Source organism: Fusarium musae, chromosome 7 (assembly GCF_019915245.1).
Source record: "Fusarium musae strain F31 chromosome 7, whole genome shotgun sequence".
Taxonomy (NCBI): domain Eukaryota; kingdom Fungi; phylum Ascomycota; class Sordariomycetes; order Hypocreales; family Nectriaceae; genus Fusarium; species Fusarium musae.
In genome coordinates this window covers 317,609-328,273 of record NC_058393.1, presented here as the reverse complement: position 1 = coordinate 328,273, position 10,665 = coordinate 317,609, and the positions used below count along the sequence as shown (strand labels likewise).

Genomic DNA, 10,665 nt, shown 5'->3' with positions numbered 1-10,665 from the left:
AGACTGTCAGTACCGTCTGCATATGAATCTTCGACATCAACATCTCCAGAACTAGTCACCCGGCTGCCCGTGCCTCAAAAGCAAGCGCAGACATTGTATAGCTCGAGACTCTTCAATTTGACGGACAGCGAGCAATCTTCACTAGTTCATAGACAGCAAGATCTTCCCAAGCTTGAGCGCGGCTTATTCTGATTTGAACTCCTTCATTATATGCTTCCACTCACGCCCTGTCTACCAAACAGTAATAGGTCTCGTTCCTCAGTTGACAAGTGTCCCATATTCAAGGTATCTGCTGGAATCCTTCACTGGTTGTGTGATTCTTGGTGAAACCACTGCTCTGTGGCTAAGCGAACCAAGCCTCTTATCTCACGGCCTTTTCCAGAGACTCCCTGGCGTCATGTTGGACTTGTCAAAACAGGTTGGCGGCGAGCCAGACCGGGAAGCAAAGCCATTTATGGCTCCACTGGTTGTGTCTCTGGTTCACTGCCCTTGTAAAGCCACTCCGATTGTCTGATCCAAAGTGAATAGATGTCAGTTGCAGACCTTGGGTCGCACAAACCCCACCCACTTAGCGTTACTTCAGCTCTCCGCCCACCCAAGTAAATTTTCTTCCTCACAACATCGACCTCCAACGGAAGCGGTAAGCAAAATGTATTCGTTCTTTGTCGTTGAAATTATCTAAACTGCCGCAGATAACAAGATGGATGCGACCGACATCCGGAGTTGCTATGATGTCAACGAAAGCGAAGGCCAGAGAACCACCCTCCTCATCCTTAACGGACGACCTCCCAGCTCGAATGATATCGCCGCTAGCCCTGGTCTCGCCTGTCTCATCGTTGTCTTGAGACGCATCTACGCTCATCTCCTTGGCCACCCCGGGGCTTCTCCTTTTCTCAACTGGGTGAAGTCATCAGAACAAGAAAATCCCATCCTGCGTGTCGCATGGCACCCATTTGGTGATTATCCAGAGGAGATTGAGCGAGCAACCATGTCCATGAACAACTTGGCCAAAGAGCTCGCTTCCAAGGGCTTCTCACCCGACGAGTCATTCTATACCCTCTGCGAGTCGTCGCTGATGAAGAGAACCTTTTGGGCTCACCAAGGCGTCCGTGTCGTCAGTCCTCCCGCCCAAGCCAACATGGATAGCCAAGACGCAGCTGGCACCTATCTACAAGCAACCTTGCTCGAGTTCCATCCTGCTCAAAAGCCAGGCCAAACTCTGCAAAGCTTTGCCGATGAGCTTTTCGAGGCGACCACCGCCAGACCTCCCATCATCCGCATCCTTTATCACTCCGATGCGAGTCAGCCCATTGAGTTCAACGGCCTCCGAAGCTTCGCCCCCACAGCTGATGGCAACTCTTCTGCCGCTGCCAGAGAGGAGAAGTATCTACTCCTGGCGGTCGTTCGCCTCAACGACGCCAACCACAAGAACGACTATGTCCGTACGTACTCGGTCTACGGCTCCAACATCATCGCCGAATATGAGCCTCCATCCTTCATGGCTCATCGGTGGTCTGTCAAGGATGCGCCTAGCCATCACATGCTCATCTATGGTCTTAAAGAGTCGGGGCCAGATGACGAAACAGACTTTACTAATCTCCCTGAAATAGCCACTTATCCGATCTTTCAGGGTGAACCCGCCAGGATTCGCCGTATCGATGATCGCCTCAAGAGTCTGTTTCCACGTCGGGCACCCGAAGCCGAGTCGACAACAACTGACACCGAGCTTCCTGGAGACTCTCGCCAATCGGTCCCAGAGTACAGGGACCGCCGAATTGCCTTCAATGGGCTCTACATCCGAAAGTCCGCTTACAACGTCAAGGAGAACTCCCCTGGATATGGATCGGATCGCCGCTACAAGGAGGAGGAGCCACCAAGCGCTGGCAGCGCTCATGGAACTGAGATCAAAGAATGGACCTGAGATCAGAGACGGTTGTCCGGGTGGGGCAAGGAGTTTATTTTTTAGACCACGAGTCCGGGCTTAGTTGCTACCACAAATGATGCTTTTTGATGCGTCCTATATCGTTTGTGTATCCAAGTACTCATAATATTCATAAAGTGCAAGGCTTGTAATAATCACAAATAAACCAGTACGTTTGACTCTCTCTTCTGAACCAAATGTCTTTGTGTTTATCCACTTTCTCTGTAGTTTTGTACTGCTTTTGACATCTACAGCTCTATCTATGATTATTGTATTTGCCAGATACTTTTAATTGATTCAATTATATATTATCGCTTATTGAATGTGAAGTATTCCGGCGTAGCCTCCCGTCGTCTGAGATACGTTTCAAATCAGGGACATCACTGCGACGCATCTCATTCACCCACGGTGCACGTTTATAATCATTTCAAGTTGACTTTCTGATATGCTGGATGTGGAAAGGTCTTCTCTGGACAGAAAGAAGAGCAGCCAACTTCGGCGCTGTCTCTCCATGTCAATTTTTCCGTTATTATCATCTCCTTGTCTTTTCAAGCGATCGTTCGAGGAATGCCAGGTTCTGGCCGATGGCTTCACCTCGCAAGAGAGGGGACAAAAGTGAGGGTCTTCGCCTCATGAGGTGAGTTGAGCATTTTGGTATGCTTTATAACAGCGTATCTGGCACCCTCATTCAATGACAGAGCGTCTTCCTTCTTCGAGGCCCCGGAGCAAGCAGATGGTGCACTTAATCCACAAGCGGTGCTACTCTTCGGATGAGACGTAAGGCGATCTCAAGATCTTGAAATGGGAATCGCGCCAAGGTACCAGAGCGGAATTGGTCTCGGTGAATCGTGGATGAGGGGTAGGGAGTGGTTTTGAGAATGTGTTAGCTTCTTTCTTGAAGAAGGCGGTGATTGTGACCTGCTGATGCTGGAGACAGTCAGAAGCGACTAAATTGTGTCTTGTCACGAGCCTCGTGGCCCAAGGCCCTTGAGGCGCTTTGTGACTTGATGAATTATGAATCGCCATGGAGATCCCACTCGACACATCACATCCGTCAGGTTGTGAGGCTGGTCGAATAGGATGGCAAACTTGAGGCCGAATATACTCTGTAATTTTGACCACCATGAATCCAGCGCCTGCGTTTCAAGCCTTGCTGGTGACCGTGAGATTCAGTCCTGGTGCTTCACTGCGGTCCCGAATTCAAACTGTGTGGATGTCGATGCCAAAGGGACGTCTGAGAAATTGCCGGGCGGCTTCGACTGACCCAATCCCTTTTCGAGCTCTTTTGGATGGTCCGTCGACAGTCCACGGAATCATTACTCGTTACACGCCAGCGACGTCTCATGGTAGCAGGATCCTTATTTTCATAGTCTCCTTGTCCATTCGTTACGGGGCCCGTGGTTCTTGTTGGCTGGCTCGGCGAAACCGTAATACGGCCTCGAGACTATTCGAAGCTCCGGCTCATATTTCTGTCATGTCGGCGTGTTGGTGAGAAGTCGGGAAGGACGTGAGCGCTGCGCAGGTGACCGCTTGGGGGCCTTTTCTCGCTGCACTCGTGTTAGCACTGAACACGACCTGTTGTTTTACTTTACGTTGAAGGTCTTCGCGTCGCTCTCTCAGTCTCGTCTCATCAGGCGTACCCAAAGCAAATTTTGTAGCCATGTAGAGATTAAAGTTCAGATGAGAGCGCTCCAGGTACCCAGGCCAGCATCGCTTTGAGATATCATGTCCGAGTGCACCAGTTCCCAATAGAAGACTCACCGACGATTTTGATGCCGCGGCTTCTGTCCATAAATTGGCGTTAGCCTTGCCGTTGCTGCGCTTCTCTTGTCGGAATCGATGGTGGAGGAGCACAATGGCTCATGCTGATTGCTTAGTGGCGCCAAAAAACGCGTGCAGTTGTCGCTGGGAGTCTATCAGAAAGTGACATTACTGCGCTGGTCGGTATTGGAGGCATCTGATTGATTTCAATAAGTATCACTGTGCAAAATAGTAATCTTGATCTATCTGTATATATTTACAAGATGTCAGGGTGCTTTACTTAATTTCAAACGACAGTCTTGTACAATGAAATGTGTTTGATCTAATAGTGTTTTGTCGAGGTGTAGAGTCAAAGTGAGCATTTTTGCGCCAAATCGTCAATACAGTAGCTAGGAATACAGACTTGGTATCAAAAGTCTCAGAATAAATCTTCAAGTTCAATGAGAGCATTTAAAAGACCAGAATTGCTTCTGATTAATGAAGAACTGTCTTTTTGTCAGTGATATAATGTGAGAGGTGTGAGCTTCTCCTACCCTGTACCTTTGTGACTGTGGAGACTTCCCCACTTCCCCAGATCCGTTTGTTTTGCCCCACATTGTTCCCACGCGTCCGCCGCGCTCGCAACTGCCTTTGTTCAAGATGCGTCGCCTCTCAACTCTACACATTGTCCTCCCTCCAAACAAAAACCATCGAGCAAGCGCTTACTTTATGAGGAGCTTTCTTAGCCGGTTTCTTCAGACCTTGCTGCTGTTGTCATCTTCATCTTCAATACAAGCGCCAATCTGATGGGCCGATAACACAACCGTCGATACAAACGTCGCATTGAGAATGAGCCATTCGGGACTTCGACATAGTCATACGGGCGAATACAATTACCGCTTGGGTCTGAGGACGTGGCATTTGTGAGAGCACTGCACCCAAACGACCAATCGCACCCTCCTGTCCATGCCAGCACAAACACAACATCACACGACCAACCGAGACAGTCGTCACAATCTCCTATTCCGAAAAGTGATCGAGGCAGACAGCGGAAACGCAATCAGCTGAGCAGCAGGCTTCTTTGAGCCCATCTTTTGTCACCCAAGCCTCACCGGATTCATTACGTGTTTGTGTTTGATCAGGTGCTCACAAACCGTTTTTTGCTTTTCAGGCCGGACCGATCACCTTCATCTCATCACTTCAAGACTCCATACTTCAGGTAGCACTATGGAGATCAGGATGTTTCATCGAATGTGACCCAGAAGCGAAGAACTCAACTCGCGACTGACAACATCCGATCGATGTTTGCCACCCAAGCATGAAGATCCTTACATTTGACTCGAGAAAAGCCGTCTGGCCCTGACCCGCATGCCGTCGATGTCTTGAACAGTCAATTCAAGCCAAGGGAGAGCGCAGTAGGCTACTTCATCAACCTGCTAGGAGGAGAGGTATCCGATGCTACTCATCTTCCGACACCCTGAGGTCAGTTCTGCGCATTCTAATTCCTTACTTCGCTTCCATCACCTCCCATTACAGCCTCATTGAAGCAGTCGGCACAGCATAATCATTCTAACTGACCCTTAGGTATGATTACCGCGCAACCCTCAAGCAAACCGACCGACGCATCACTCGAAACCAAGCCCCTCTCTTGATCCCCTACTGGCATCTGCAGTGTGCACCAACTCAACTTCATTCCATCGATCAGTATGCGAAGCACATGTTGTCGCCCCCTTTGAGGCAACATTACGACTCTATTTGCTCTTTCGGCTCTCACCACCTCGCTCCTCTATTCATCGGCCAACCCAGCTGAGAGGCTTCACTCATAATGAGTGAGATGACCGGCGGCCAACGCAGTTGTTCGACTGGTTCATCACCTGTGGACCAACCTCCCCCGTCAAACTGGAGCGAGAATTGGTGCTGCACACTCTCATTCACCAGAGACATCGAATTCGTACCTTGCCCCGGCTGTCTTATCCGGACCAAAGCACTAAGAGTTGAACACTGGCAACACGAAGACTGCAAGACGGTGGACGCCCGCCCCTACGCCTTGGTCACCTTGAGGATGCACACATTTCCCCTGCTAAGCGCCGTCATCTTCAGGCGCCCCGCCATGTTATCAACAACTCCTAGCCTTTGTTATCCCCGACTTTCCCGACCAATCGTCATTGTCAGCGCCTGTGAGATACGTGAGACTCAGTACTTGCTTTCCAGGCGGCCCTCTCTCATAAGGTCCATCGGCAGGGCGCTACCGAGGCCAAGTTCATAATCTCTCCCTGGTACTCGGATCTCGTCTCTTAACCACCATCACCACAACTCTCTGATGGTTTCCTCGCCCTCCAAGCCCTCTAATCTTTCCAATCAACACAACCACTACCGCTATCATGCCTTATAAGAGTGCTATCTTGAGTTGATAGTCCCTACAGCCGATGGCTCACATCGCGCGCCTCACACACGCTATCATGTCTTCCAACGAGAGCAACTTCACCGCCACCCCACCCACGGTGGTGGCTTCGCCGGCGTAGCCAGCGATGGTTCTGTCGTCCACGAGTTTGCGATGCGCGCTATGCAGCAGTCGGGCGCTGGTTCTGTTATTATCTAGCTATCTACTTAGGGTCCTGGTGAGTTCAAACTTGTATCCTATAGAGATATTATACTAATAGAGTTTTAAAGGCAGTGATCATCCCACTGTTGTCACTGGTGTCGTCGACCGGGATGGCAGGGGTCGCACCGTTGATCGCACCAACGAGGCCGACATGGACCTGCGGTTATCCTCTCTAAAAGGATGAACCAAAACTTGTAAGGGTGGGTGGCAAGGAGTGGGCTCTCAAATGCCAAAGGGACCCCTCCTGTAGTTTTAGGCGACCCATCCACCAAGCCCACTATAACTGGATGATGCTATTGTCGGCTGCAGCCAGGTGGGGGTCGAGGATTGGGCCGTTCGCAAATCTTTGGCCGCTTCTTTCAGCGACTGATCCTGTAGACAAAACAACGACTCTTACAAATACAACCATATATCATCCCCATCAAAAACCACAACGCGCGAATATGTCTGTCGGTAAGCAGTCCGTTCAATTTGAATAAATCTGTCGCTTACATTAAACTTGTAGGTGATAACCAGCAACTTCAAGGAGACCTTCGGAGATTTTACGACATCCACAGTCACAATGTCGAAAGCGCTTCCATCATCCTCCAGACACGCCACCCGATGGCACCAAAGGGATCGGAGAGTACCGGACTTCTGTGCATGACTGCCATTCTGAGACGCATTCACAGTCATGCCATGCTGGGTCCAGAAGGCTTGGCCAAAGCCGACCACTTCAAGCAGGCCGAGATAGAGAATCCAATCATTCGCTTTTCATGGCAAATGTTTGAGAGGGACGCGTCCACGAAAAAGCTCAGGACTGCCGACTGGGCCAAAATGAAGAGCCAACTCCAAGAGTGCGGACTTGAGACTACTGCTTCTTTCGAGGACCTTTGCAACTCCAGGATGATGAACCATACATACTGGTCGCAGAACGAGATGCGCTTGATGGAACCAAAGGTATGTCTCGAGACCTGGCAGATTATCAACGAAAGCACCGAGGAAATCGCATCTTCGAGTCTGGTGACACTCAACCGGGCACAGTCACCTGAGATGACGCTTGAGCAGGCCGTCGAAACTTCCTTCGGGATGTTCAGACGAGAAGGGAAGCCCACACTTCATAGGCCCCAGCAACCTATTGTCATTCGTGTCTTGTATGACTCCGGGTCAGGGCCGAGACTCCCATTTCGAGAGCTTCGAGGCTTCGGCCTCCCGATTTGGAGAGAGACTCAAGACCGACAGAATCCTTTCGATACGACCGAGCGGGCTCATTACGTCCTCCTAGCAGTCGTGCGCATGAGAGCCAATCCAAATGACAAAGATGTGGTTCGCTTCTATGCAACATCCGGAGCAGAGATCATCCCTGAGAAGGCACCCAAGTGTTTGGCAACTGGCTGGTCGATCGAAGACGAGGACCATCATCGGTATATGCTGTTCTACAGTCCCCCTGGCCACTATCTCGATCCGATCGAGGCGTCTGCATTTCCAGAGGAGGCAGGACCTTTGGTCGAAGATGACGACGAATTGAGAGACGGCCACGTCCTGGTAAATATGGTGATGGAACCTTTCATTGTGAAAGAGCTTAGCCGAGACGCTACTCAAGGGTCTGATAGGCCTCCGCATGCAAGCACTACCGAGCCCGGCGAGGTGGCTGAAGATGTGCCGATGCAGAGCCCCCCGCGCCCATCTAGCTCTTCGCAATAGGTTGCAGATAGAACCCCACCAGCCGGTCCAAGAGGGAACTAGAATCGTCGCAAGGGGCATCAACGCACCTGGCAGGGTCCCAGTCGCCCAGCTAAGAGGCTCCGGGTGGTTGACCCCGTCAACGAGTTGCCTATCACTAATCCCTGATGGCCTGATCGAGACGAGGACAAGGATGAGAACCGTAACTAACCTGGTCACGAGGCAAGAAAAGAGATAAAACTATTGGGAGGATCAGGTAGATAACACACCATAATACATGGAGATGGCTTGATATGAGCGATTGGTGGTGTGTTTAATGCAATGTATCAATTGACTCCTTATTCCTTGACACAATGTAGTCACCAGTTGCTTCGTGCACTTGTCCCTCGTGATAGTTCCCTCTCATCACTGAAATCCTTATTTATACTAAGTATTGACCTTGAACGTCGTTTCTATCAATGTAGGCGTTTATGAAGTCGTCTTCACACCCTCTGTTTAATGTTGTACTTGGACACCGTCCAGGCGAGACATGAGGAGAATCCCGAGGTTACACTCGAGATGGTCACCGAGATCATTGGTGACAGAGATCCTGTGGATGATGACGACTGGGACCAGACTGCAGAGGATCGGATGATAGCCCGCTGGGAGACATCATCGCGAAAGACGTCCTTAGATAAAGTTGGTACGAGAAAGAACAACGATGACCCTCTTCGCGAGGTATGGCGATTCTGTCTTCGCTTTATGAAGCAGGCGCCCCCAATCATGCTCTCCCCGATCAACAGTCTGCAGTTCATGCCTGCGCGGAAGAAAGACTTCGCCCTGTCAAGCCACCTTTTCACATTGACTGCTTGTGCAACACTGGCAAAGCTGTTCGTTCACCCACTATGGCGTGGAGATTACCGCACCTTCGTTGACGCCTTGAAGTTCACTGTCTTGTGCCGTGTCAGTGCCAGGGCCAACGTCAGTTTGTCCCTCCGGTGGCCCCATGACTGCCCAGTCATCCGGGAGCTGACAGCCAGGCTTTCGAGAGCCGACACCGGTCCGACCTTGCCTGACACATTGCACAACATTCACCAGGCAGCAAGGGACACTGTCTCTGGCAGTGGTGACAGGGGAAGCGTATTCTCGGAGGTACTCTTTCGCATCGGGCAGACTGTCGTTGCTGAGTCGCCTTCGCAGGCCGAAAAGGCTCAATTGCAGGAAGGAATCATTCCTTTCCAGGGCAAAGACCTGGAAGTCATCAAGAAAGCAATTGATGATTTGGCTTTGACCGATGACCGGGTGCAGTTTCCCGTGGAAGACGTCTATGCAGCCTTCAAATTCGTCGGTCATCGCCTCGAACTCCCTTCCAAGCTGCAGCTTCAGTCCTTTGACGCTCGCGCGTGCAAGCAGGTTTTCGAATATCTGAGGGGCCCGAGAGATTCGGCCCTGTGAGCCTCCCATCTGTCTAGTTACCAGAGGGTACTCCGTCAAGCAGAATACCAGAAGAGACTGAAGAAGCCAATCAACCCGGACCAAGCAGGCAAGGGCGTGATCGATCTCGTAGCCCAGGGGCTCAGCACATCGACCGGTTTCCCATTCGCTCTCGCTCTCACTCCCTCCGCCCATCCGATCTGAACGACTTTGATCGAGACACCCATCGTGTCCAGCAGCGTCGAAGTTCTTCTCCCGGTGATAGGGGTAGTTCTTCCGACGACGGCAACGTCAATGCGCCACTGGCAGATGAGACACAAGAGGACAATGCCTACATCCCGGAGGACGGTGGCTACATTCCCGCGGCTAGTGAGTTTACCAGTCAGGCTGAGGTCCCTTCGCCCAGAGCCACAACAAACCTTCGGCCTCCACTGAGTCAAGCTCTGCACGCGGATGAGATTGGGCAAATCCGCCATGAGGTAGATAGACTCAGCACACAAATCCGCACCAGCGAGACTGAAAGAGATCGACTGATTGCAAAAGTCAAGACTGACCAAGCTAAAACTCATAAGGTCTTCAAGGAACGGCTTGTAGAAGCCATTCGTGAGATAAATAAGGATTGGGAGGAAAGACTCGACAGCGCAGCGTCTGAGCATGCCGAAGCAATTGCGAATTTGAAGTCTGAGCACGCCGCGGCCATCACGTCTTTGCAGACTGAGCTTCGTAAAGGCCTGCAGGCTGTAGTGTCTCGGTGCGATGAGCAGGCAAGTCTCATCAAGACCCTCCAGGAAGAGAACGAGAGACTCAGACAGTCGTCTCAGGCGTCCCGGTTCGCGCGAGCACTCGTTGGTGGCTCTGGCAACCAGCCAACACCACATTGAGCAAAGATGGCAGTCCTCGTGGTATCGATGTCTAAGTTGTGGGCTAGAAGTGTTATTTGCAGTTGAGGCTTGTGGCTGAGAGCTTATTCCGGCAGAGAGAACCTAGAATCGTTCTTGGGTCATCAAGAGTAAAGGAGGACGATCGCCACCGGACTTGGAGAACGTAACAATCACAAATCCGCCTTTCAAAGCGCTGAGGTGAAGGTGAGAGTAAGAGTGTAAGACGTGGAACTCATCAGAGGTCGGAGAAGACTTAACCCTGCATCAGGAGATTCAAGAGCAAAGATTAGTGGATGGGTGAATCGGAAGATAAATGAGCGCGCAGGACCGAGAAGGGACCCGTGGCGTGATCGGAAGAGGGTGAACGATGAATGCAGATCAATGACATGCCTTCTGCTAGATTGGCTTTCTTTAAGAAGGAAAGATAACTAGGTCAGTATGACCCC

The 10,665-nt window shown here is 51.0% G+C and overlaps 3 protein-coding genes across 3 annotated transcripts; all 3 read left to right on the top strand.

Annotated features, from left to right (window-relative positions):
• Window positions 1-700: 700 nt before the first annotated feature.
• On the top strand, window positions 701-1,921 carry J7337_009258 (uncharacterized protein; the record flags this gene model as incomplete). Its single annotated transcript, XM_044826859.1, has 1 exon — window positions 701-1,921. One exon carries the CDS (start codon window positions 701-703, stop codon window positions 1,919-1,921), a length of 1,221 nt encoding a protein of 406 aa, XP_044677453.1.
• Window positions 1,922-6,706: 4,785 nt separating this feature from the next.
• Window positions 6,707-7,946, top strand: J7337_009257 (uncharacterized protein; the record flags this gene model as incomplete). The annotated part of the gene is made up of 2 exons (XM_044826858.1): window positions 6,707-6,716; window positions 6,769-7,946. 2 exons carry the CDS (start codon window positions 6,707-6,709, stop codon window positions 7,944-7,946), a joined length of 1,188 nt encoding a protein of 395 aa, XP_044677452.1.
• Window positions 7,947-8,423: 477 nt separating this feature from the next.
• On the top strand, window positions 8,424-10,219 carry J7337_009256 (uncharacterized protein; the record flags this gene model as incomplete). Its single annotated transcript, XM_044826857.1, has 2 exons — window positions 8,424-9,355; window positions 9,403-10,219. 2 exons carry the CDS (start codon window positions 8,424-8,426, stop codon window positions 10,217-10,219), a joined length of 1,749 nt encoding a protein of 582 aa, XP_044677451.1.
• Window positions 10,220-10,665: the final 446 nt, after the last annotated feature.